Below are 26,380 nucleotides of genomic sequence, written 5' to 3' on the forward strand. Positions count from 1 at the left end.
AGCCAGAAGGAGGAGCAGAGGCAGAGGCAGAAGCAGAGGCAGAGGGAGAGGGAGAAGCAGACTACCAGCTGAGCAGGGATCCTAAAGCAGGGCTAGGTCCCAGTTCCCATGACCTGAGCCAAAGGCAGACACTTCAGCGACTGAGCCACCCAGGCACCTGGAAAAGCGAGATTAGCTAAGAAATACTATGAACTTTCAGAAATAATGACAGTATATTCTGATTATGGCAAGATAATATCCCTTTGTTGTCCATTTTGAGCCACATTTCAGTATAAATTTACTTAAACTTACGTATTCAGGAGAAAAGAATGGGACTCAGGCTATTAGGGAAAGTAATTTCTGTGTCTTAAGCATTCTCTTGCTTAATACTGCTTTTCCTGATTCTATCTCTATTCAGGATAGAGATCTTGTTTTGAAAAACAAAATTGCTTCTATGTGTTCACAGATTCAGGGATAAGTGTCAGTTGTTTTTGTTATTGTTTTCTGTTGTAAAGTGTTATTTCCTAAGTATGTACACTTTACTTGCTGATGCCCAAATCTAGCCTAGCAGGTAACTTACCTGGTAAGAGATGGTGGAGCAAGAGCACATTTTTTTTTTTTTTAAGATTTTATTTATTTATTCATGAGAGACACAGAGAGACAGAGAGAAAGGCACAGACACAGGCAGAGGGAGAAGCAGGCTACATTCCATCTATGCAGGGAGCCTGATGCGGGACTCGATCCCGGGTCCCCAGGACCACACCCTGGGCTGAAGACAGCACTAAACTGCTGAGCCACCCGGGCTGCCCCCAATTTTTTTTTTTTTTTTTTTTTTTTTTAAAGTAAGCTCTATGCCCAATGTGGGGCTTGAATTTAGGACTCCAAGATCAAGAGTCACACATTCTACTGACTGAGCCAGCCAGGTGCTCCTAGAAAAAGGTTTTTTAGTGTTAGTGTTTTTGTTTTTTTGAGAGAGCCCAGGCACTGGGGTGGATATTGGGGGAGGGACAGAGGGAGAGAGAGAGAATCTTAAGCAGGCTCCACACCCAGCACAGAGCCATCCTAGGGGTTTGATCTCACTACCCTGACATCATGAACTGAGCCAAAAATCAAGAGTCAGACGTTTAACCCACTGAGCCACCCAGGTGCCCCAGTATTAGTATTTTAAAAATATGCTTTTGATTTTGGCTTTTGATTTTTAAAATATGCTTTTGAGTGTCTTTATGTGACATGTTTTTGCTTTTCAATTTTCAATTTTTTTTTTTTTTTTAAAGCTCTGTGCCCAGTGTGGGGCTTGACCTCACTATCCTGAGATCAGGGGTTGCATGCTTTACTGACTGAGCCAGCCAGACACCCCTTCAATTTTAAATTTTTATAAGATAGACATAACAAAATTTACCATCTTAACCATCCTTGGCATTAAGCACGTTCATATTGTTTTGCAACCATTACCACCATTTAGTTCCAGAACTTTTCATCATCCCAAACTAAAATTCTGTGCATATTAACAATAAATCCCCACTACACGCTCCTCCCAGTCCCTGGTGACCATCATTCTATACTCTGTCTCTGTGAGTTTGACTATTATATAGATATCTCATATGAGTAGAATCATAATATTTGTCTAGCTTATTTCATTTAGGATAATCTTTTCAAGGTTCATTTATGTTGTAGCATGTCTCAGAACTTTTCTCTTTAAGGCTGAATTATATTCAATTGTATGTATGTATCCCATTTTGTGCTTCCATTGAGCTGACAGTGGACATCTGGGTTGTTTCTACCTCTTGGCTATTGTGAGTAACGCTTCTGTGAACATGGGTATAGATGTATCTGAGTGCCTGCTTTCATTTCTTTTGGGTATATACCCAGAAGTGGAATTGCTGTGTCACGGTAATTCTGTTGAATTTTTAAGGAACCGGCAAATTGTTTTCCACCATGCATGCACCATCTTCTATTCCTGACAGCCGTATACAAAGGTTCCAATTTCTCCTATTTAGTGTTTATGTGTTGCGTTTTATTTTTATTTTATTTTATTTTATTTATTTATTTAAAAATTTTTTTACAAACTCTTATGTCGAGGGCTTTCTCTTTTTTTTTTTAATTAAAGATTTTATTTATTTATTTATGAGAGATAGAGAGAGAGAGAGAGAGAGAGAGAGAGACACGGACACAGGCAGAGGGAGTAGCAGGCTCCATGCAGGTAGCCCGAGGTGGGACTCTATCGCAGATCCCAGGATCATGTCCTGAGCCAAAGGCAGATGCTCTACCGCTGAGCCACCCAGGCGTCTGTATGTGTTGCATTTTTATAGTGTTGGAGATTCAGCTCAAGTTCCTTGCTGATAGCCAAGTATCAGAAAATGTTTTCTACAGAGAGTAATAGTGCTGTATTATAAAGTAATCTTAGATGTTATTTGTCCTGCCCCCTATTTTCTTCTTAGTAAGAACAAAGAAATTCTCTTCGTCCAGCGTCCTTCTGCCTTAACCCACTGCACATGTGCCTGGGAGGGAGGGGGAGCGTTGCATCTATGTCCTATGTTGAACTGTGATAAACTGTCACTGGATGGTGGAATGCCTTACCTCTGACTCTCACTTGGGGCAATTTTTGTTTGTTTTGAATTTATTTGAGAGACAGAGAACATGAGCCGAAGGAGAGGGAGAAGCAGACTCCCTGCCGAGCAGGGAGTCCAACTAGGGACTCAGTCTCAGCACCCGGGGATCATGACCTGAGCTGAAGGTAGACGGTTAACTGACTGAGCCACGCAGGCACCCCTCTATTAGGAGAAATTTTAACTGGTTGTTGATGACATCTGAGTTTATTTTGGAGACTATACTGGCCTAATTTTGTAGAAATTAGCTGGAAAGTTAGAGGACTGATTTTTTTTCTATCTTAGAGGATGGGAGTTTTGGACAAATTGGTCAGTTCCTGAGCTGCTTTTCTCTTAGGCAAGAAAACTAAATTAGGCAGTCTGTGGAGGACTCTCATAGCTCTGAATGTCTGTTTGGAAGGACATTGTGGATTTCTGCCACTCACTTTCTATTTCTTTCCTAGGGATCATGGCCCAAGTAGCAATGTCTACCCTGCCCGTTGAAGACGAGGAGTCCTCAGAGAGCAGGATGGTGGTGACATTCCTCATGTCTGCTCTGGAGTCCATGGTGAGATGGCTTTATAGTTCTAGAAAATGTCTGTAGTTGAATAGGCTTGAGCTCATAGGTGAGATTGATTTTTTTTTTTTTTTTTTTGTAAACTTGCATGTTTTTTGGTTTTAGAAGAAGAGTACTTTTGCTTGAATAATAGTTAATATAAGCCTTTCAAATGATTTTATTACCATGTTTCAGAATGTTCTTAACTTAACCTGTTTAACTTTTTACATTTAATTTCAGTTGTTTACCTACCAGTGTCTTAAGCAGTTTCTTGTTTTGCAAACAGTAGCTTTGAATTTATCTTTAACAGTAGATTTCTTTCATATAATCTTGGGCAATACATGAATCTTGCTTTGTTGTTTCATAAATACTGCCTTTGGTGAGACGGATGTCCACCTAAGTGTGGATAAAATAGGCACGCACCCTCACAGATTTCCTTTCAGGTGAGCAGCTACTGTATATCTCATGTAAATAAAATGCTAACAAAATGATAGGGCAGCATTATTCCTCATGCTGGGAACAATTGTTGGCTTACCTCTAGGTCAGAAGTTCTATGCTGTGGCTTTATTATATTTCAAAAGATTTGTGATCATCTCAGTTGGCATAAAATTATTTATTCAAAATAATGTTTTAGATCAATATCATGCAAATAATTTCTATTTATGATGGTTATTGTGTAAATAAAAACCAAATAGAGGAAAGCTGTAGTTTGCAACAAATGACAGAGAACATAGTGTATTTGGCCAAAAAAAAAAAAAAAAAAAAGCAAAAGAAAATCCCCAAACTCAAGTCTTTATAGTATGTCAAGTTAAAATTCTAGATGAGTAAAAGAAAATAATATATTAGGACAAATTTAAAAACCAGAAGAAAAATATATAATCCTATTTAATTCCAGAAACATCTTTTCTAATGCCTAAAATAAGTGAGATATTTTTATGAATCAATAGGAAAAAACACTATTAACATAGTAGAAAAGTAGGCAAATAGTATGTTAATTTACAGAGAAATATCTAAGGTACAGTACTCTTTAATACAACCATTCACTGGATTATTACTATTTTTAAAGATTTTATTATTATTTTTTAAAAGATTTTATTTATTCCTGAGAGACACAGAAAGAGAGGCAGAGACACAGGCAGAGGGAGAAGCAGGCTGCATGCAGGGAGCCCGATGTGGGACTCGATTCTGGATCCTGGGATCACGCCCTGAGCTGAAGACAGATGCTCAACTGCTGAGCCACCCAGGCGTCCCAACATAGTGGATGTTGTGATGTGGCTTCAAACTTCCCTTTTGACTGATGGCAATAATCCTCCCAGCTGCTGCGAGTATTTGAGGCTCCCTTGCCCAAGGTCTCCCCTTTCTATGGGAGGGCCATCCCAGCTCCAGAGCTCTCCAGATGCAGTTGCACCAGTGATCAACTCCCCCTCTGCCGAAACCTGCATCCGTCACATCTCCTGGGTGTTGCTATTGAGAGAGTACTCTCCACAAAGCCTGAATAGAAATCTGAGTCTGCTTCATGGGAATTTGACCTATCACAGGTTACAAGGGATTTCTGCCTTTTTTTCTTACAAATTCTCTTTTCCTGTTTAAAATTGGGGTTAGAAACTATCTAGAAAGAGAGATACCTATAAAAAACGGTGACCCTCTTTTTATATGATGATCTAAGGCCAGAAACTAGGAACTTCATCTAATTCCAGTTACTGTAATAAGACAATTGAAGTGATAAGATTTTTTTTATCCATCCAGCAGAAATAGTACTTTCAGACATCTGTATATAACATAAGGTTTGTTATTTGTATTTTAGTGTAAAGAACTGGCCAAGTCCAAGGCAGAAGTGGCCTGCATTGCAGTGTATGAGACAGATGTGTTTGTTGTTGGAACTGAGAGAGGACGTGCTTTTGTCAACACCAGAAAGGATTTTCAGAAAGATTTTGTAAAATACTGTAAGTATTATATTTTTATCATTTGTATTTCATAAATATTGTGCCTAAATATTTGTGGATAACAAATGTCTTATTTCTTTCTTTTTTTTTTTTTTTTAAAGATTTTATTTATTTATTCATGAGAGGCAGAGACACAGGCAGAGGGAGAAGCAGGCTCCACGCAGGGAGCCCGATGTGGGACTCGATCCCGGGACTCCAGGATCACGCCCTGGGCCGAAGGGAGGCACTCAACCACTGAGCCACCCAGGCGTCCCCAATATCTTACTATCTAAAGCAGAATGATATTTATACTAAAAAGACTTTCTAAAATGTCTAGAGAGACATTTCAAAATGCTCAGTGTTCCCAACATGATAATATATAAGGGTAAATACTGAAGAGTTTAAGAAAAATGGTAAATGTTTATTCTGTGTTCCTTGCTTGGTGTTACTTTGGATTGGTGGCACATATGAGAGACAAGGTAGAGAAATCTTGAATTGATTAAAGGTTCTTGTTTAAGTAAACAGTTATTTTCTTGATAGGTACTTGGTGTGTTCAAAGCAAGTCTTTGTGCATGAAATTCGCGTAAGCATGATATAAAATTAAACTGGCCTCTTTGATTCCCTCAGTAGAATCAACTTGTAAGGATTCTCAGTGTGTTTTGTGGTTCTTCAATTAGGAGTTCATCCAGTTGGTGAAAATTTAACTTGATATACAACAAAAACAGTAAATAAATTTGCTGTAGGCTGTTACTACCTATGATCTTACACAGACTGATTTTGTATCCATGTTTAACCTTACACTGCCTGCCAGTGTCATGTTGTCTCAGTGATCTAGCCTCTTTTTAAACATGGAAAGAACAAAATGGTGGGGATGTCTATAGGCATATTGTGTACGTGAGTGTGTCTTTAGGTGCCAAACTTAAATTTCCATTAGCAAGTTAGATCCAATTCATGATGAATTGAGATCATGGGTGAATAAAATAGTTTTCTTATTAACATTAATTTTTAGTCCTGTTAAAATGCATATTTTCACACTGTATATGTCTGCTTCCACCCCCACTATAATCTTTTAAGCTTTATGGTAGTATAATCTAGTTAAATTTTTTTCATTATTTCTGATTGTTTTGAGAATTTTTAAGGCTTTGATCATGTTTGTGTATTTAAGTTTATAGTAATGTTGTTTTGATTATGTGTATATCAGCTGCCATCTGTCCCATGAATACTATAATCCCACTGGCAGCTGTGTTTATATTCCCATTCCCTATACTGCCTTGCTTATGTGGTTCTCCAGTGGTTAGAACTAAGCATTTGGGGAATTGTCCATAGTTGCAAACTGTAGTCCCTGCCCATTAGTATTCATCCTTTCTTTTTTGTTACCAATAATTCAATGCCTTAGAAAATAATCTTTGGAAGTAATTCTTAAGTATGTAATATTTGTTTATATAAGGTATTTTGTACACAAAGGTCAATAGTAGTCTTCTGACACCTAATCAGTAGGTTTATGAGTCAGTTTTATAATTTCTTGGGGAAAATTCTCTTTCCCAAGGTTTGAAGCACTGTCCAGGAGCAATGAGATGATATGAATCACTCATAATTTAAAATATTTGAGTTATGACAATAAGAAGGAGAAACAAGTGAAATTTATTTTAGTAGTTATAGTTTAACCTGATCTATTTAAAACATTATCATTCAGCATCAACATAGAAGTGATTAATGGGATATTTTGCATACTCTTTTTACTGTTTTTAAAATCCAGTATGTATTGGCAATTTTACCACACATCTTTTTTTTTTTTTTTTTTTTTTAAGATTTTATTTATTTATTCATGAGAGACACAGAGAGGCAGACACAGGCAGAGGGAGAAGCAGGCTCCATGCAGGGAGCCTGACGCAGGACTCGATCTCGGGTCTCCAAGGTCATGTCCTGGGCCAAAGGCAGCACTAAACTGCTCAGCCACCTGGGCTGCCCTTTACCACACGTCTTAATTTGGATTAGTACACATTTCAGGTGGTCAGTAGCCACAGATGTCTAGTGGCTAATTGTTGAACTTCTTGAACCTGGAATTTTTTTTGTGGTGGTGTGATAATTTTATATTTAGGGATGCCTGGGTGGCTCGGGGTTGAGTGTTTGCCTTTGGCTCAGGGTGTAATCCCGCAGTCCTGGGATCGAGTCCCACATCGGACTCCCTGTGTGGAGCCTGCTTCTCCCTCTACCTATGTCTCTGCCTCTCTCCCTGTGTCTCTCATGAATAAATAAATAAAATATTAAAGAAAGATAATCTTATATTTAAATTTGGAGTTGATTTAGTTGTCAATAAAAGTATTCATTTAGTGCATTAAGAAAAAGTTTGTAGCTGGTGAATTACTCTAAAGATACCTTTTTATTTTATTTTTTAGATTTTATTTATTTATTCATCAAAGACAGACACAAGCAGAGGGAGAAGCAGGCTTCCTGCGGGCAGCCTGATGCAGGACTTGATCCCGGGAATCACACCCAGAGCCAAAGGCAGACACTCAACCACTGAGCCACCTAGCCATCCCTAAAGATACCTTTTTATTTTTTATTTTTATTTTTTAATGATTTATTTTTTTTATTCATGAGAGACAGAGAGAGAGGGGAAGTAACACAGGCAGAGGGAGAAGCAGGCTTCCCACAGGGAGCCGATTCTGTGATCCGGAATCCAGGATCACAACCTGAGGCAAAGGCAGGCACCCAAATGCTGAGCCACCCAGGCGTCCCTAAAGATACCTTTTTAAAAAAAATATTTGTAGCAGGTCACCTGGGTAGCTCAGTGGTCGGACATCTGCCTTTGGCTTGGGTCATTATCCCGGTGTCCTGGGATCATCATGAGATTTAATTCCATGACCCTGAGATCATGACTTGAGCTGATGACAGGTGCTTAACCAACTGAGCCCCCCGGGTGCTCATTCCTCTTTGTCTTTTTATAACAAATCATAAATACTAGAATATAGAAAAAAGTATTCTTACCAAAGTCTAAATATTAAGATAATGAACATGAGCCTTTTATATCATTATTTTATAGGTGTTGAAGAAGAAGAAAAGGCTGCAGAAATGCATAAGATGAAATCTACAACCCCGGCAAATCGGATGAGTGTAGACGCTGTAGAGATTGAGACACTCAGAAAAACAGTTGAGGACTATTTCTGCTTTTGCTATGGTAAGGTTATACACCTGAATTTTCTAAAAGATATAAAATTGAGTTTGGTAAAGGGTGGATTGTGTAACTGGTTTCATAGTCAAACTGCACACTTTTGACAAACGGAGTGAATCAACTTCAAATCAGTGGGTTAACATCAGGAATGACTGTACTTCCCATTTCTAGTTTGAAGGAACCTGGAAACAGGATGTGAGGGCGATCTGGCTGCGACATCTGTCACCCCATTGATCGCCAGGGTTGAAGGAACCTGGAAACAAACATACCTATTAGATCTATGGGATAGGTGTTTTTGTTTTTAATCTTTTTCTTTTTATGAGCTGTTCAAGGTTTATAGGTAAAGAGGAAAGTAGATTTCCTGTGTACCCCCTGGCCCAATACTTGCATAGCTCCCTCCCACTACAACTGCCTACCCCCAACCTACATTAACTCAACATAATCACCCAAAGAGAATGGTTTATTTTTGCCCCCTGTGTTGATCTCACCAGTTCCTGAAAAAAACCCACCTTTTGTTAGTCTAAACATGTGGTAAGCAAAGCTCTTCAGAGAAACAGTGGAAGGGAGAAGATACTGGTTACACACTGTGAGGTTGTAGTAAATTTCATCTCTGGGGAATAGGGTTTCTAGCATCTGTGGCTCACTGCCTGATACACAACGACAGGGTGGTAGAGCACACCCAGTTGTGAATATCAGTTTTCTCTATCTAATAAGTTTTCGCTGAGAAGATTGGCCAAAAATTGCCTGATGTTTTATGATGACAATAGGACCTGTCAGGTTTCCATGTTCTAAGCCTGAATTGTATATGAAAAGGTTGTATTAAACCAGAGTGAGGCCATTGTAAAGAAAGACACTAGTGGAAAAAATCAGCCATTGTTCCTTTTGTTTTTGTGTAGGTTTTATATAAATATTTTATGTACTTTTCATTTTGACCTTTTGGATCTGTTTCAGGCTTAGAACTTCTAACGTGGGAATAGGGCCCTCTGCTATTTTGAAGTCATTTTGAAATCGGATATTACAAAACAGCATGAAGGCTATTTGTTAAGCCGTGATCAACTAATGATGGTTTTGTTTTTTAATCTCAACATTTAATGATGTTTACCCTCTTTCTACCTCACCCCTCTCCCTCACTCCCAGGGAAAGCTTTAGGCAAATCAACTGTGGTACCTGTTCCATATGAGAAGATGCTACGAGATCAGTCTGCTGTGGTCGTGCAGGGGCTTCCAGAAGGAGTTGCCTTTAAACACCCCGAGAACTATGATCTTGCCACCCTGAAGTGGATTTTAGAGAACAAAGCAGGGATTTCATTTATCATTAAGAGGTAAAGTACTTTACCCCTTGCTTATCAATAGTTTATTATATAACATTGAATATGCAGTTCATTTTAATATGTTTTTAAAATTCTTGTTTACTGTAGAAGTTATTTAAATTTATGCTTGACAATAATTTTATTTTGTATATTCATGTATAGTTTTTTATTTTGTTTTAATGCAGACCTTTCCTAGAGCCAAAGAAGCACCTAGGTAAGTGATTACTTTGTTTACAGATTGTTCCTAAACCTATTGGGCCAAACTGAACATATTTTACTGATTTTTATTTTCTTTGAGATTATGATGTAATACATTTTGGAACTAGGGTGTTCTATATAAACCAATGAGGATCCCTGGGCGGCGCAGCGGTTTAGCGCCTGCCTTTGGCCCAGGGTGTGATCCTGGAGACCCGGGATCGAATCCCACATCGGGCTCCCGGTGCATGGAGCCTGCTTCTCCCTCTGCCTGTGTCTCTGCCTCTCTCTCTCTCTCTCTCTCTTTCTGTGACTATCATAAATAAATAAATAAAAATTAAAAAACAAAACAAAACCATGAAAAGTCACTGAGCTGAAAAACTAGAGACTTGTTTTTTGTTTCTGGCTCTGCTACTCTGTTTATGATGTAGTCAAGGTTTACCTTGGCAACATATACAATCATACATTGGATCTGCCCTCATTTCCCAGAATTAAGAGGATGACTTAATTACCTAGCGTTCATTGAACAGGCACAGAATTGTTGGGCACAAGATTGAATGAGGAGGAGATATACAACTGTGCATCAAGCATTAAAGCTTCGGAGTGCTGGTAGTTTAATGTGAGACATAAAAAAAAGCCCATAAAGTCACCACAGCAAGATCATAACGTACACACTGCACAAATGGTTAGAGAAAATTCTGTGGAAGTTCATTGCAGGAAGGATTCATTTACAGCCCAAGAAGGTTTTGAAATCGAAGAAGGCATTAAGATGGGCCCTTGAAAAATGAGAATTTCAATAGGACTTTCTTTTGGGACACTTAAGCCATTGCATTTGAAGGGAAAAGTGATTTTTAGGAGACTGATGGCCTTTGGAGGCAGGTTTTTTTGAGACTTTTGAAAATAAATGACCATTATCGTTCATAGCCTCTACCAGTATAAGAAAGGACAGAATAATATATATACACATGCAATGTATTTTATTTTTTGTTAAATAACCTTTATTTCTTACCATGATGAAAAGATTAATATTTTATATGTTTTATTGAGGTATAGTTAGGATGCCATAAGATTCGCCTATTTTAATTATATAATTCAGTGGGCTTTAGTAAATTGACAGAGTTTACAAAGTTTTACAATCATTGTCACAGTCTAATTTCAGAATATTTTTATCCTCATCTCTGTTATTTTCGTATTTGCATGAAGGGTATATAAAATACATACACAGTGTGGATCCTTTTGGATTAACTTTTTTCACTCAGCATAACTCAATTGAGGCTCATCCAGATCATTGGATGTATTAATAGTTATTTCCTTTCTCTTACTAAATGGCGAATATTCCTACATACGAATATACTACTCATTTATCCATTTACCGGTTGATAGGCCTTTATGTATTTTTTTTATTTTTTTTTAAATTTTTATTTATTTATGATAGTCACAGAGAGAGAAAGAGAGAGAGGCAGAGACACAGGCAGAGGGAGAAGCAGGCTCCATGCACCAGGAGCCCGACGTGGGACTCGATCCTGGGTCTCCAGGATCGCGTCCTGGGCCAAAGGCAGGCGCCAAACCGCTGCGCCACCCAGGGATCCCCTTGATAGGCCTTTAGGTTGTTTCCACTGGGCTGTTACGAATCATACTAAAGAATCATACTACCGTGGGCATACTTGAACAAGTTTTTGTGTGGACACATACTTTAATTTCTCTTGGGTTTAGATACCCAGGAATAGAATTGCTGAGTCATAGACTAATTTCACATTTAGCTTTTAAAAAACTGCCAAGCTCCCTTCATGGTGCCTGTACCATTTTATGTTCCTATGGGCATTGTCTGAGGGTTCCACTTTCTCCACATTCCTCTTAACACTTGGTATTGTCTTTTTGGTTTTAACCATCCTTTTTTTTTAAATTTTTTTTTATTATTATTTATTTATGATAGGCAGACAGTGAGAGAGAGAGGCAGAGACACAGGCAGAGGGAGAAGCAGGCTCCATGCACCGGGAGCCCGACGTGGGATTCGATCCTGGGTCTCCAGGATCGCGCCCTGGGCCAAAGGCAGGCGCTAAACCACTGCGCCACCCAGGGATCCCTGGTTTTAACCATCCTAATGGATGTGAAGTGGTATGCCATTGTGGCTTTGATTTGCATATTCCCTAATTACTAAAAATGTTGAGTATCTTTTCACGGGATTAGTGGCCAGTGACCATTTATGTATATTCTTTGAAATAAGGTTTGTACAGGGCCTTTCCATGTGTTTTAATTGGATTATTTGTAGTTTTATTAGAGTTGTAAGAGTTCTTTATAGATTTTTGATATGTATATTTTCTCTAGTTTTACAAGTTGTCTTTTGACAGTGTCCTGTGAGGAACAAAAGGTTTTTAAAAACTTTATTTATTTATTTATTTGAAAGAGAGAGAGAGCATGAGCAGGGGGGAGGAGCAGAGGGAGAAGGAGAAGCATGCTTCCTATTGAACAGGTAGCTGGGCGTGGGGCTCGATCCCTGGGTCCTGGGGCCCGATCCCTGGGTCCTGGGGCCATAAGCTGAGTGGAAGGCAGACACCTAACTGACTGAGCCACCCAGGCACCCGAGAACAAAAGCTTTTAATTTTTGCAAAGCCCAATTCATTCTTTTAATTCTTATGCTTTTGATCTCATATCTCAGATCATCCATTGCCTATCACAAGGTCATGAGAATGTGTTGTGTTTTCTTCTATAAGTTTTTATATTCTGAGTTACTACGTTTAGATCTGTGGTAAGTTCTGAGTTAGTTTTTGTGTATGGCACATGATGAAGGTGGAAATTCAGTTTGCATGTGGCTGTCTAGTTGTTCCAGCACAATTTGATGAAAAAAAAATGTACTTTCTTCCCGGAAGTGCTTTGGGATTTTTGTTAGGAAGTTAGTTGGGCAGCCCCAGTGGCTTAGCAGTTTAGCACCGCCTTCTGCCCAGGGTGTGGTCCTGGAGACCCGGGAGTCCCACGTCGGGCTCCCTGCATGGAGGCTGCTTCTCCCTCTGCCTGTTTCTCTCTCTCTCTCTCTCTCTCTGGGTCTCTAATAAATAAAAAGTCTTTAAAAAAGAAAGTTAGTTGACCTTGCCTGTTTCTGAGCTTTCTATGTCATGGATCCTGTTGTGTGTGAATCAGGATAATTTAACTCTGCAGTCTGAATGCTTTTTATATCTTCATCTTATTTTTCTAGCCAGAATGTCCAATATAATATCTAATGGAAGTTGGGATAGGAGCCTCACCCTCTCAGTATTAGGAGGAAGACATTTTGGCTTTGACAATATGGTAGCTGTTGGTTTTTTGTAGATGTCCTTTATAAGAAAGAAAAGCTTTATTGCTTTGTTTAATTTTAAATTCCAAATTTTCTTAAGCAGTATTTTTTTCCTGAAGTGTTCTAGGTTTTTATCTGCCATTTGTACTTTTTGAAGTCTTCTATAAATTTCTTTTGAAACACTGGGGCCTGGTTGTTAACTAAAGAATGTTTCTTCTAGGGTGCTTACACCAGGTGGTACAAGCAGGAGGGTTTGTATGACTGCTTTTTTTTTTTTTATCATATTGACTCAGAATAATTGGAAAGTTTTGATTGTAATGGGATATTTTCCAGTTTTTAAAGTTTTTGATAACTTTGTTGAGTTATTATTATTATTAAAGGTTTTATTTATTTGAGAGTGTGCAGACAAGCGGGAGGGGCATAGGGAGTGGGAGAAGCAGACTCTCTGCTGAGCAGGGACCCTAACTTGGGGCTCGATCCTAGGACCTGAGCTGAAGGCAAATTCTTAACCTACTGAGCCACCCAGGTGTCCCTTGTTGAGTTATTATTGGCATAAAATAAACTACACATATTTAGAGTGTAGAGTGTTTGTTGACTTTTGATACATGTATATACTGTGAAAACCATCAATACAGTCAAGACAAGGAACATATCTTTCACCCCAAGTTTGCTGTCAGCCTTTGATAACTCCTGTCTTTTGTTTTTCCTACCCTTAATCCCAGGCAACCATTGATTTTGTCACTGTGGATTTATTTGCATTTTCTAGACTTTTAAAATAGAAATTGAATCATAGTAGGTACTTTTTTTTTTGTCTTATTTTGAGATTTATGCCTGTTTGTGTATCAGTAATTCCTTATTTTCCTGATGAGTATTACAGTACAGGTACACTATAATTGTTTACCCATTCACCTGTTCACAAAAATTTGGGTTTCCATTTCTTGGCTTTTATAAAGAAAACTACTGTGAATATTTCAGTGTAAGACCTTATGTGGACACACATTTGGGTAAATACCTAAAATTGGAGTGGCACATGGTATTTACATAAATAATTCTTCAAGAACGTGCCAATCTGGTTTTTAGTGTGATTTATTTCATTTGGTGGTCCCACCAACATTGAGAGTCCCAGTTATTCTATATCTTCATTCACATTTGGTGGCATCAGCCTCTCTTTACATTTTAATTTTTTTGCAAACATAAAATTCATGGGCTTTTTAATATAAAATTCATGGTTTTACGGGATCCCTGGGTGGCGCAGCGGTTTGGCGCCTGCCTTTGGCCCAGGGCGCGATCCTGGAGACCCGGGATCAAATCCCACATCGGGCTCCCGGTGCATGGAGCCTGCTTCTCCCTCTGCCTCTCTCTCTCTCTCTCTCTCTCTCTCTCTCTGTGACTATCATAAATAAATAAAAATTAAAAAAAAAATTCATGGTTTTAAAGTGTGCAGTTCATCTTGTATATTTACAAGATGGGCAACTGTCACCTCACTCTTAATTTCAGAATATTTTTATCACTCTCAAATAGAAATCCTGTATCTGTTACTCAGTCACTGTTTGCTTGATGTATCCCTAACAGAAATCTTTATCAGCACTCCTGTGTCAGTATAGGCTTCTTCTCTACTGTTGGAGTAATAGTGCATTGGTGTATTTGTTTCACTGATAAACCTATGAGCTTTGGGGCACCTGGGTGGCTCATTTGGCTAAGTGTCTGCCTTTGGCTTAGGTCATGATCCCAGGGTCCTGGGATCGATTTCTATGTCCAGCTCCCTGCTCTGCAGGGAGCTTGCTTCTCCCTCTCCCTCTGCCTGCTGATTCCCCTACTTGTGCTCTCTGTCAAATAAATAAAATCTTTAAAAAAATTATGAGCTTTTTCCTTAAGGGGGGAGGGTGCTGGTGGGTGAGGGGGTGAAAACTGTTGGATGGTCATCATCCCCACACCTCTTCCTTTGAGGGAAGAATGAAGGACATTGTTATGTGAATTCACACTGTCGTGTGCCCTCCACTGTGACCTGGAGCTGTGGACATCCCTACCCTGCTTACTCTCTGTTGAGGACCTTTGGAAATATTAGTTGAAAGTGTTGGCAAAACCTAAATCTCACTATTTTTTTGTACATAGGTGGTCGCGTAATGGTAACGGATGCTGAAAGGTCCATGCTCTCTCCAGGTGGAAGGTAAAAAGCAAAGTTCATCAGTACGCATAAACCTGCACATCCACATCCCGGGGACTTTAGTTTTTCGAATCTTGAGGAATTAGAACATTAAAAGGCCCGTATCACAATGTCTTGAGGGTTAATATTTAGCTGATTCATTTGGGGTTCTGTGAAAATGCAGTGTTTGACTGAGTAGCTCTGGGGGGAAGCATTTAAGATAGGTTGATAACCACACTGGGAAGAGGAGGGCCTTAGAATAACATGGAATTTGCAAGTTATCATGTTATCCTATGTCTTCAGTCTTTTTTCCCCCCCAAAAAAGTTGATTGGAATTAAAATACTAAATTCAGTGGACAAGCTATCGTTATGCAAGAGATAAATATGTAAACTTAAAAAGTTGAGTCAGATTTGCCTTGAGCTTGGTCAGGTAAGTGACTTTGTGTGTTGGTATGTGGACAGCCCGCACCAGTGCAGAGCTTCATTAAGGCTTTTTTCCTTTCAGCTGTGGCCCCGTCAAAGTGAAAACTGAACCCACAGAAGATTCTGGTATGTTCTTGCTAGTGCTTTTAGAATCTGTGAAATAAAAGTAAGGGAACCTTTTCCTTAATGTAGAAGATTGTATTTTGACTTATTTTTTACTGTGATGTACTGATGAGAAGCAGACAGAACAAATTTGTTCCATTGGTGACATTGTCTCTTAATGTTACCAGATACTATACTAAAACCTGAAAAAGTTCATTTACTGAATGGTAGCCAGAAGTTTGTTGCTGATTACATGTTTGTAAGCAAATTTGTTAATAGGTTTTCCCCTCGATTACATAGGAACAGTAGTGTAAAATGTCATCTCTTTCTGCAGTGCTTTTTACACAAGCCAAGCAAGTAATCTTACTCTCCCTGCCTCCCCCCGTCTGCCGCCTATTTCTACTTTCTAGGGAGACTGCTTTTAACTTTATGCTGTTTTTGGTGTTCATTTCCTTACTTTTAAATGTCATGCTTGTACTCTTATTTCATATATATTTTTTGGGTAGCTTTATCGAGTGAGATACAGCCAAATTCACTTAGCCCTAAGTATAAAATTCGGTGGTGTTGAGTACACAGAGTTTTGCAGTAATCATGACAATCTGATATTGGAAAATTTTTATCATCCCAGTTGGAAACCTGGTGCCCAAGTAGAAACCATGTTCCCACCATTAATCTAATTTTGGGTTTTGTAGGTTACCTGGACATTGCATATGAGTAGAATCATACAATATGGTATTTTACATTTGCCTCTTTTAAACTCTGCATCATGTTTGGAGATTCATCTTCAAAAATAGTTGTAGTGTACATAAGTAGTTCATACCCTGAATATTATTCCATTGTATAGATATACTACCTTTTCTTAATCCATTTACCATTTGGGCATTTGAATGGTTCGTACTTTTTGGCTGTTTTGAGTAACATGGCTGTGAACATTCACATATTTGTCTTTGTGTAGAAATAAGTCTCTCTTCATTTCTCTGGTATACATAGATACCCAGGAGCGAATTGCTACTTCTGTGGTAACTGTACTTATAAGCAACTGACAAATTGTTTTCTAGAGTGGCTGTACATTCTTAGCAGCAATGTATGAGGTTTCAGTTTCTCTGTATCTTGGCTAAATGTGGTAATGTCTGTCTTTTTTGATTATAGTCATTCTAGGGAGTCTCAAGTGGTATCTCATTGTGTGGGGTTTTTTTTTTTTTCCTTTATGCTCTTAAATAGACATTTTATTTTTAGAGCAGTTTTAGGTTCACAACAAAACTCAACAAAAGTATAGCCTCCCACTATGGACATCCCACATCAAAGTGGTATTAAAAATGATGAACCATTATCACCTAGCATCTATAGTTTACATTAGGGTTTAGTCTTGTACATTTTGTGGATTTTGATAAATGTATAATGATGACTTGTCTGTATCATACAGAATAGTTTCACTGCCCTAAAAGTCCTCTGCCCTCTGCCTTTTCATCTGTCTCTCTCCTGTAACACCTGGCCATCCATCACTGATCTTTTTACTGCCTTCATTGTTTTGCCTTTTCCAGGATATCCTAGAACTGTGTTGTTGTTTTTTTTTTAAAGATTATTTATTTATGTGACATGAACATGGGGAGGGGCAGAGAGAGAAGCAGGCTCCCTGCTGAGGAGGGAGCCTGATGCTGGACTCCATCCAAGGACATGGAGATCATGACCTGAGCTGAAGGCAGCTACTTAATTGACTAGCCACCCAGATGCCTCTGGAACTGTGGTTTTAATTGCATTTTCCTCATGATGTTGAACATCATTTTATGTGCTCATTAGGTATTCATATATTGCCTTTGATGAAATGTCTTTTTAAATCTTTTGCTCATTCTTTAATTATGTTGTTTCTTTTCTTTTTGGTTATTTTTTTCATTTTTTTTTTTTTAAAGAGAGGGAGTATGCAGACACAAGTGGGGGTCAGGGGGAGAGAGGGAGGAAAAGTAGACTGCCAGCTGAACAGGGAGCCCAATGCGACACTCAGTCCCAGGACCCTGAGATCATGACCTAAGCTGAAGGCAGATGCTTAACTGACTGAGCCACCCAGGTGCCGCTATTTATTCCTTATCGAAATAGAGCTGACATACAGTGTTTTGTTTTGTTAGTTTCAGATTTATAGCATAGTGATTAGATAATTCTCTACATTATTTAGTGCTCATCATGGTAAGTATGGCCATCATCGGTCACCATACATCATTACAAAATTGACTATATCCTTTATGCTGTACTTTTTATACTTATTTACTTTATAACTGTAAGTTTGTACCTTTTAATCTTTTTTTCTCTGTTTTGCCCAACCCATCACACACCTTCTCTCTGGCAACCACCAGTTTGTTCTCTATATTTAAGAGTCTTTGTTCTTTTGTTTTGAGTTTTACATTTCACATGTAAGTAAAATCATATGGTTTTAGTCTGACTTATTTCGCTCAGCCTCATGCTCTGTAGATCCATCCATGTTGTCACAGATAACAAGATTTCCTTCTTTATTCTTTCTTCTTTTTTTCTCCCTTTTAAAAAAATTAAAAAAAATTATAACAGTTCTTTATGTATTCTGGATACATTTTTTTCTCCCAGAAATAACGTTTTGCAAATATATTTTTCTACTCTGTGGCTTGTGTTTTCATTTTTTATGGTGTCCTTTGAAGCCTAAAAATGTTTTCATTTTGATGGAATTCAGTTTTTCAATTTTTTTTTTTTTTTTAATCATTTGGGCTTTAGGTGTTACATCTGAGAAAAACTAAACTCTTTGCCTCACCTGAGGTCATGAAGAATTTTACATGGTTTTAACTCTTATAATCTAAACCTCAGGCCTGTTTTGAGTTTATAGTTTTGTGGGTTGCCAGGGAAGGGTCTGATTTCATCCTTCTTCATGCGGACATGCCACTGTCCTGGTGTCCTTTGTTGAAAAGCTGACCTGTTCCCATCGGATCTCCTTAGCACCTCTATCAAACAGCAGGTGACCAAGTGTACTTCTACAACTATCAGTTCTGTTCCCTTGAACTCTAATGTCTAGCCTTAGACCAGTAGCACACTGTAGGTCATGTCGTTTTAAGGTTTGGTTTTGTTATGTTAACATATGGAAAAATGAGGATATAATTATTTTACTGTCTCCCAGTACTCTTCCCCTTTTCCACTCTGACCATATAGGTAAATTGATTTTTACTGTTCAAGTTCTTTGGCAACTGAGCATGATCTTGGGCATTTTACATACGTTTTGCTTTTTTGCCATGTTCCATTTATAGGACACAAGTGGTTTAGCTTATTTATAAAACATACAGCTCTTCATGACTTGATTATAATTCTATTGTTAGGATTTTTTTGTTTTTCTGGTTCTATGAGTGAAAGCATCTTCATCTTGTATTTATTTATTTATTTATTTATTTATTTATTTATTTATTTGAGAGAGAGCACCCATGGGTGAGAGCACAAGTTGTAGAGAGGGAGAAGCCGACTCCTTGCTGTGCTTGGAGCCTGATGTGGGACTCAGTCCCAGGACCCTGAGAATCATGGCCTGGAGCTGAAGGCAGGTGTTTAACCGACTGAGCCACTGAGGCACCCTGCAACTTTATCTTTAAAAAATAATACAGGGATCCCTGGGTGGCGCAGCGGTTTGGCGCCTGCCTTTGGCCCGGGGCACGATCCTGGAGACCCAGATCGAATCCCATGTTGGGCTCCCTGCATGGAGCCTGCTTCTCCCTCTACCTGTGTCTCTGCCTCTCTGTCTCTCTCTGTGTAACTATCATGAATAAATAAATAACATCTTTAAAAAAAAAAATACAAAAAAAACCATAATTATAAAAGATCATTGTATTATTACCAGGAATATATTTTATAATTAGCTTTGGTGATTGGCAAAGAGAAATTGACATTTACTGCATTTTTGTACTGAAGGCATATATAAACTGTATGATCTAATAAGCAGAGGCTATAGCTGGAGTCCAAACATTTGAATTTTGTAAAATGCAGTTTTATGTCACTGCAAAATAGTGATATTTTCGATTTGACCTCTTAGAGAGGATGGAAGCCAATTTTCAGTTTTGTTATGTCCATGTTTGCATTGTTGCAGAGCCGATCTTTTATTGTGCTCTCAAATTAGTTAAACCATTCTCTGGGCTGCCTGACTGGCTCAATTGATAGAGCATAGGACAATTCTTGATTTTGGGGTTGTAAGTTTGAGCCCCATGTTGGGTGTAGAAATTTTAATAAAAAATGAAATCTTCAAAAAAATTACCTTATGTAGTGAATTTCAGACTTAAGTTTCATCTAGGAACACAAGGATATTATTAGTAAATCTCTAAACTCACTTTTTCTTGTTACTAAAATAATTAGAAATAATATATCATCTGAGTAGATGATAAGAAGGCAGCAGAAACCCTTAACCTGGGGCACCTGTGTAGCTCAGTGGTTGAGCATCTGCCTTTGGCTCTGGTCATAATCCTGGGGTCCTAGAATTGAGCCCTGCATTGGGCACCCCCCCAGGGAGCCTGCTTCGCCCTCTGCCTATGTCTCAGCCTCTTTCTCTGTGTATCTCATGAATAAATAAAATCTTAAAAAAAAGAAATCCATAACCTGATTGATTGGACTATCGTACATAATTGTAAATACCAGCCCATCATTGTGTTTAGTAGAGAACCGCTAGAAGCATTCTTTGTATGATGAAGAAGCACATTTCACCAGTTTCTTACCAGTGTGCTAGTACAAACCAGTAAAAGAATGAGGTTTCAGTAATTAGGAAGTGGAGGGCATCATTAGATTGTACAGACAATAGGAGTGTGTATTTAGAACACCAAAGAGAATCAACTAGAGCACTTGAAAACATAATAGTGAGAGACTGACTTGACTTTGTGAAGTGTGAAAAATTGCATATATATAATAAAAGTTCAGATTAAAAGCATTGTGGGGAGAAAATTCAGTAATCATCCGAATAATTTCTAACCACCACATAAGACTAAGAAGGAATTAAAAATGAAGGATGGCAGAGTCAGCCAAAATGTGTCAGGGACATGTGAAACGCAGGGAATGGCTTCTTGCAGGACATATGACAAGTGGTTGTTGTAGTGGACTTACAGAGAGCTAATCCAAAGAATAAATGATCAGAGATTCAAGAAGCAAGAGAAAATGATTAGTTTTGTTAAAGAGAGATAAAAACCCAACAGAGGTGGAAGTTGTACCAGCAGATTGGCAAACACTCTGCTCATACTCAGTAAAGAGTAGGTGGCCATGGGAGCTTTAAAAATTCTTGATAAAAAAAAAAAATTAAAAAAAAAAATTCTTGATGACCGCTTAAATGGTTGCTTTATTATGTAGATGATGCTTTGGTAATTCTTGTCATTTCATTTTATTCACTTTTTAAAGATTTTATTTATTTATTTATTTAAAATGTTTTTTTCTTTATTTATTCATGAGAGAGAGAGAGAAAGAAAGAAAGGCAGAGAGACACAGGCAGAGGGAGAAGCAGACTCCATGCAGGGAGCCCGACGTAGAACTCGAACCCAGGTCTCATGCCCTGGGCTGAAGGCGGTGCTAAACCACTGAGCCACTGGGGCTGCCCTTAAGATTTTATTTTTAAATAATCTCTATAGTGAACATGGGGCTTGAAGTCACAACCCCGAGATTAAGGATTGTGTGTTCCAACCGAGATAGCCAGATGCCCCTTTCTTGTCATTGAAGGTACACATGTTCTTTGATCCTGTGCTGTCTTACAAAAACGGCACTTAACCTACAGCTCCATCAGTGGAATACCTGCTGATAATGCAGGTGTCCAGAAGACAGAGTGCTACTTAGTTGAGGAAATGCTACCATGGTGAATAGATGAATGATACTGTAGTTGTTTAAATTTTTTTTTAAGATTTTATTTATTTATTAATGAGAGACACACAGAGAAAGAGAGAGAGTGTGGCAGAGACACCAGCAGAGGGAGAGGCAGGCTCCACGCAGGAACCCGACGTGGGACTCTATTCCAGGTCCCCAGGATCACGCCCTGGGCCGAAGGCGGTGCTAAACCGCTGAGCCACTGGGGCTGCCCAGTTGTTTAAATTTTTATCTTAAAGTGTTAACATTTAAAAATTATTGCAGACTTTTAGGAAACCCGCATGTACCAGGTCCGGGAATTTTCCCTGTATCATTGGACATAAAGTTACCAACATGATGCCCTTTCACTCTTTGAAGTGTGTGATTCTTACACACCAGAACATGGTCCCACGTTGCCACAGTGCAGTCATCAAAATAAGGGCAATAAGTTGCTCCCATCTAATTCTCAAACCTTTCTCAAGTTTTGCTATTGTGTTTGTGGATGGCTTCTTCACTCTAGAGTGTCTCCTAATCTCTGGGTCTTCTTCCTGTGACCTGGGCATGTTTGAAGGAAGTATCTAATGTTTTCTCATGACTGGATTCATGTAATGCCTTTTTATTTATTTATTTTTAAGCAAAAGTATCATAGAAGTGATACTGTGTTCATTCATATCAGGTGGTGATTTCTCTTGATCCCTTTACTGTTGGTTTCATTTATGAGATGAAAGTTAGTTTTGAGAGGCTTTTCCTCTATGAACTTACTCTTCCTTTGTAGTAATTATATTTGTGGAAGTTTCTCTGAGACTCTAGAAATATGTGCCACTCCTCATCAGGCTTTCCATTAAAATTAGTTTATTACTTTCATATGTTTCTATTTTATTCAATACATTATTATCATTATTTATCTTGATTTGCAAATAGTCCTTTCTTTGGCCTTTGGGAGCCACTTCAAGAAGTCCCAAGTCCTTTCCCTGGTCCATATGTCATCTATCATTTTAGATAACTTTTTTTTTTTTAAAGATTTTATTTATTTATTCATGAGAGACCTAGAGAGAGAGACAGACAGACACAGGCAGAGGGAGAAGCAGGCTCCACGCAGGGAGCCCGACGTGGGACTGGATTCCGGGTCTCCAGGATCAGGCCCTGGGCTGAAGGTGGCGCTAAACCCCTGAGCTACCCCGGCTGCCCGATAACTTTTTTCTTTCTTGTAGTAGAACATGGTCAAGGTTCGTCTCTAATCCCTCTCTAGTCCAGCTCTAGTATCAACTATTTCAAGAAGCCGTGGTTCCTGAGTGATATTGAGACAAAAGGATCTTGGTGCTGGGTGTGCTGACTGCAGTTGGGATGTTACTATTTCTAACAAAGCTTGGGAACCTATGTGTGTGCCTTATATACATGTGTTTGTATACATGTAAATATATCTATGCCTCTATTTACATCTCTATTTTTCCATGCCCATATTTTCAGTTCTTGACATCCCAAGGGTTCCTTCCCCTCCTTTTCCTATATAATTCCTGTCTGTTGCAATGAGGATCCTGCTAGTCAGATATTCTTAATATATTTACTTCATTGGACCTATGTCCTGTTTTGTAGCCCATGGCTCCTTGGCTCACTCCCACTGTGGCCCTCCCTGTTGGGCTGTCACCACCCGTGCTTGCCCACTCATCTCCCTCCGTCTCCTAAAGCCCTTCTTGGTGTCCCCTTAATCTCCTGTAAGTCCTCTTCTCATTCTGCTGCACAGAACCTACCTGATGCGGCTGCCTACATTGTTCAGTGGCATCTAGCGGCATTTGGGATTAGTAGTTGGGGAAAGAAGAAGCTGTGTTTTTTTGTTTTAAGATTTTATCCTCAGAGAGAGAGAGAGAGAGAGAGAGAGAGAGAGGAGAGGGACAAGCAGGCTCCACGCTGAATGTGGAGCCCGACTGGGGACTCGATCCCACGCCCCTGAGATCACGACCTGACCTGAAACCAAGAATGGGACACTTCACCAACTGAGCCACCGGGCGCCCCAAAGGGAAGCTGTATTAATTGCACCTGCCTGTGTGCTGGTGTGAGAGAGGGGAGGTGAGGAGAGAGAGACAGAGAGAGAGAGATCAGGAGCTTTTGTGTATGTTACAGATAGACCAAGTGTTACTTTTTTGCGAGATGTATAGAAAGATAGCGTTGAATATCTTATTGGGAAGGAAGTATTTGAATCTATGCCACAGTTTCCTGTTTAGCTTTTAGTTAATTGCACCTAAATGATCATTTTGCTAATTGTTCTCTTTTATTCACATAGTCATTTCTTGAATAGTGTGTATCTAAAAATAAACATGCTGAATTGAGAAAAGTCCTATTTTGTTGAATTCTTCAACCATCTTTATGTATGGATATAATAGTATCGTTATCAGAGAGGTTTCTTTTTTCTCCCTTATACTTTGTATCTTAATATTCTCAATTTAGGGCCACCTGGGTGGCTCAGAGGTTGAGTGTCTGCCTTCGACTTGGGTTGTGGTCCTAGTGCCCCAGGATCGAGTTCCACATTGGGCTCCCCACATGGAACTTGCTTCTCTCTCTGCCTATGTCTCTGCCTGTCTTTCTGTGTCTCTCATGAAGAAATAAATAAAATCTTTAAAAAAAGATAAAATGATGCCATCTTAGGGTGCCTGGGTCCTCAGTGGTTGAGCGTCTGCCTTTTGCTCAGGGCATGATCCTGAGATCCTGGGATTGAGTCTTGTCCCCAAAGGGAGCCTGCTTCTCTCTCTGCCTGTCTCTGACTCTCTCTGGTTCTCCTGGATAAATCAATAAAATCTATAAAATAAAGTAAAACAAAACCATCTTAACCTCAGAGTGTTGAGTCATTACAACTGAAGTTTAAAGGTAATTTCCTTCCTCCTTCCTCTTCTCTCCTCTCCTCTCCTCTTCCTTCCTTTCTTCCTTCCTTCCATTCAGAGGGAGGAAGAGGGAGAGAAACAATCTTAAGCAGGTCCTATGCCTAGCACGGACCTGACACAGGGCTCCATGTCTCAAATCTGAGATGATGACCTGAGCCTAAGGCAGATGCTTAACTGACTGAGCCACCCAGATGCCCTTACAGGTGATGTTCAGTAATTTGTGAAAGTCTTTTTCTATTTCTTAAGTAAGCTCTATACCCAACATGAGACTCGAATTCATGATCGTGAGATCAGGAGTCTTGTGTTCTACTGACTGAGCCAGCCAGGCACCCCTGTAAAAGCATTCTTAATGTTGGATGAAAAGAGAGTATGACTAATTTTCTTCAAATCTAAGAATAAGGATGTCAGAGGAAAAAGCAGATCATCTCAGAAAATTAGTAATATTGTTAAAACATTGTTTAGGTTGGATTTTAGATGGTTTTTGCCCCTTTGCTACCTAGCAAACTTTTGTCTTTTCAAAGTCTTCATTCATTGCTCTGCATTATTTAGGTAGGAGAGATTTTCCTACACCATCTAACTGCATGCCCTAATGTGTAATTATATACTTTCATTTGCTTTTTACAGGTATTTCTCTGGAAATGGCAGCTGTGACAGTAAAAGAAGAATCAGAAGATCCTGATTACTATCAATATAATATTCAAGGTATACTATTCATGCATTTTTTCTTTCCAGAGTTGTTTGTGTTTAAGATTCAAATTTATCAATTGCCTGAATTCATTAAATACGACTTTATTGACTTTCTTGATTGGCATGTGCTTATAATTTATCACTGGAATAAGACAGATTTCAAAAATAGAGCAATGAGTTAAGTAATCTATCTACAGGCAAAATGTAAAATAGCCATTAATATTCTTAAAAGGACAAGCAAAAGCTGTGGCACAATTTAGAATTCAGTTCTAGTTTCTAGAGTTATTTGAAAGACAGAAAAGAGGTCTTCTGAACCTGGAATCACTCTATTTGTGCAACAAAAAATATCTGTGTAAGCATTATTATCTTAAAAATCTATAAAAGGTAAGATAATAAATTTTTAGCTATTAATTTATCACTTTGTTCTGTTTTTTTTACTTGCTTATTAGGGAGGTATTAAAAGTTGTAGTTTAACAATGCAGCATCAGATTTTAGTTTTGAAGAACATTTTCTATATTTTATAGCTCATTTAATTTTTATAGATGTACAAAATACATGAAAATATTAATGTATAAAATCTGATTAGTTTGGTTGTCTCTATATACCTGTAAAGTTATCTTCACTGCAGTGAGGATAATGACATTTCCATAACCCTCAAGTTTCTTTGTATTCTGTTGCAATTCACTGCCCTCTCCAGCCAACCACTGATCTGTTTTATCTCATTTGACACGAGTTTCCATTTTTCTTGAAATTTCTATAAGTAGAATCATTATGAAGTATGTACTGTTTTCTTGGGATGGGATGTGACTTCTTTCATTCCACATAATTGTTTTGAAATTCATCCACAATGTTGCATATATCCATAGCTAATTCCATTTTATTACCGAGTATTATTCCATTGCTTGGCTGTATACCACAATTTGTTTATTCCTTTTTATATTGTTGGATATTTTGATTGTCTCTAGTTTGGGGGGCTATTAAAACCAAAGTTGCTGTGAACTTATGTGTGCAAATTATTGTATGGAAATATACCTTCATTTCTCTTGAGTAGATTCCTAGAAATGGAATAGCTGGGACATATGGTAGGTATTTAATTTTGTAAGAAACCACCAAACTGTTTTGCACGGTGCTTGTACTATTTTACATTTCCACCGGCAGTGCATAAGTAGTTCCTGGTTGTTCCACATCCTTGCCAACACTTGTCCTGTCAGTCTTCTTTTTAGCCATTTTAGTGAGTGTCTTACGAGACCTCATTTTCGTTGTGATTTGCTTAATAGTGGTAACTCATTTAAAAAGATAAGCCCTTATTAGTTCTAGAGCATTGTGAATGTTTTATGAATAAATTTATTCTTATTTGTAAT

General features: G+C 38.5%; 1 protein-coding gene across 14 annotated transcripts in view; it reads left to right on the forward strand.

Annotated features, from left to right (window-relative positions):
- Nucleotides 1-26,380, forward strand: part of GTF2I (general transcription factor IIi) — a 113,631-nt gene that overhangs the window by 25,389 nt on the left and 61,862 nt on the right. For all 14 annotated transcript variants that reach the window (XM_077908266.1, XM_077908268.1, XM_077908269.1 and 11 more), the window contains exons 2-9: nucleotides 3,029-3,132; nucleotides 4,925-5,063; nucleotides 8,086-8,220; nucleotides 9,352-9,535; nucleotides 9,709-9,737; nucleotides 15,099-15,153; nucleotides 15,635-15,678; nucleotides 24,957-25,034. In XM_077908266.1, coding sequence (XP_077764392.1) covers nucleotides 3,034-3,132; nucleotides 4,925-5,063; nucleotides 8,086-8,220; nucleotides 9,352-9,535; nucleotides 9,709-9,737; nucleotides 15,099-15,153; nucleotides 15,635-15,678; nucleotides 24,957-25,034 — 763 coding nt within the window. In that variant the 5' untranslated portion in view covers nucleotides 3,029-3,033. The remainder of the gene's footprint in view (nucleotides 1-3,028; nucleotides 3,133-4,924; nucleotides 5,064-8,085; nucleotides 8,221-9,351; nucleotides 9,536-9,708; nucleotides 9,738-15,098; nucleotides 15,154-15,634; nucleotides 15,679-24,956; nucleotides 25,035-26,380) is intronic.

Source organism: Canis aureus, chromosome 8 (genome assembly GCF_053574225.1).
Source record: "Canis aureus isolate CA01 chromosome 8, VMU_Caureus_v.1.0, whole genome shotgun sequence".
In the NCBI taxonomy this organism is placed as follows: domain Eukaryota; kingdom Metazoa; phylum Chordata; class Mammalia; order Carnivora; family Canidae; genus Canis; species Canis aureus.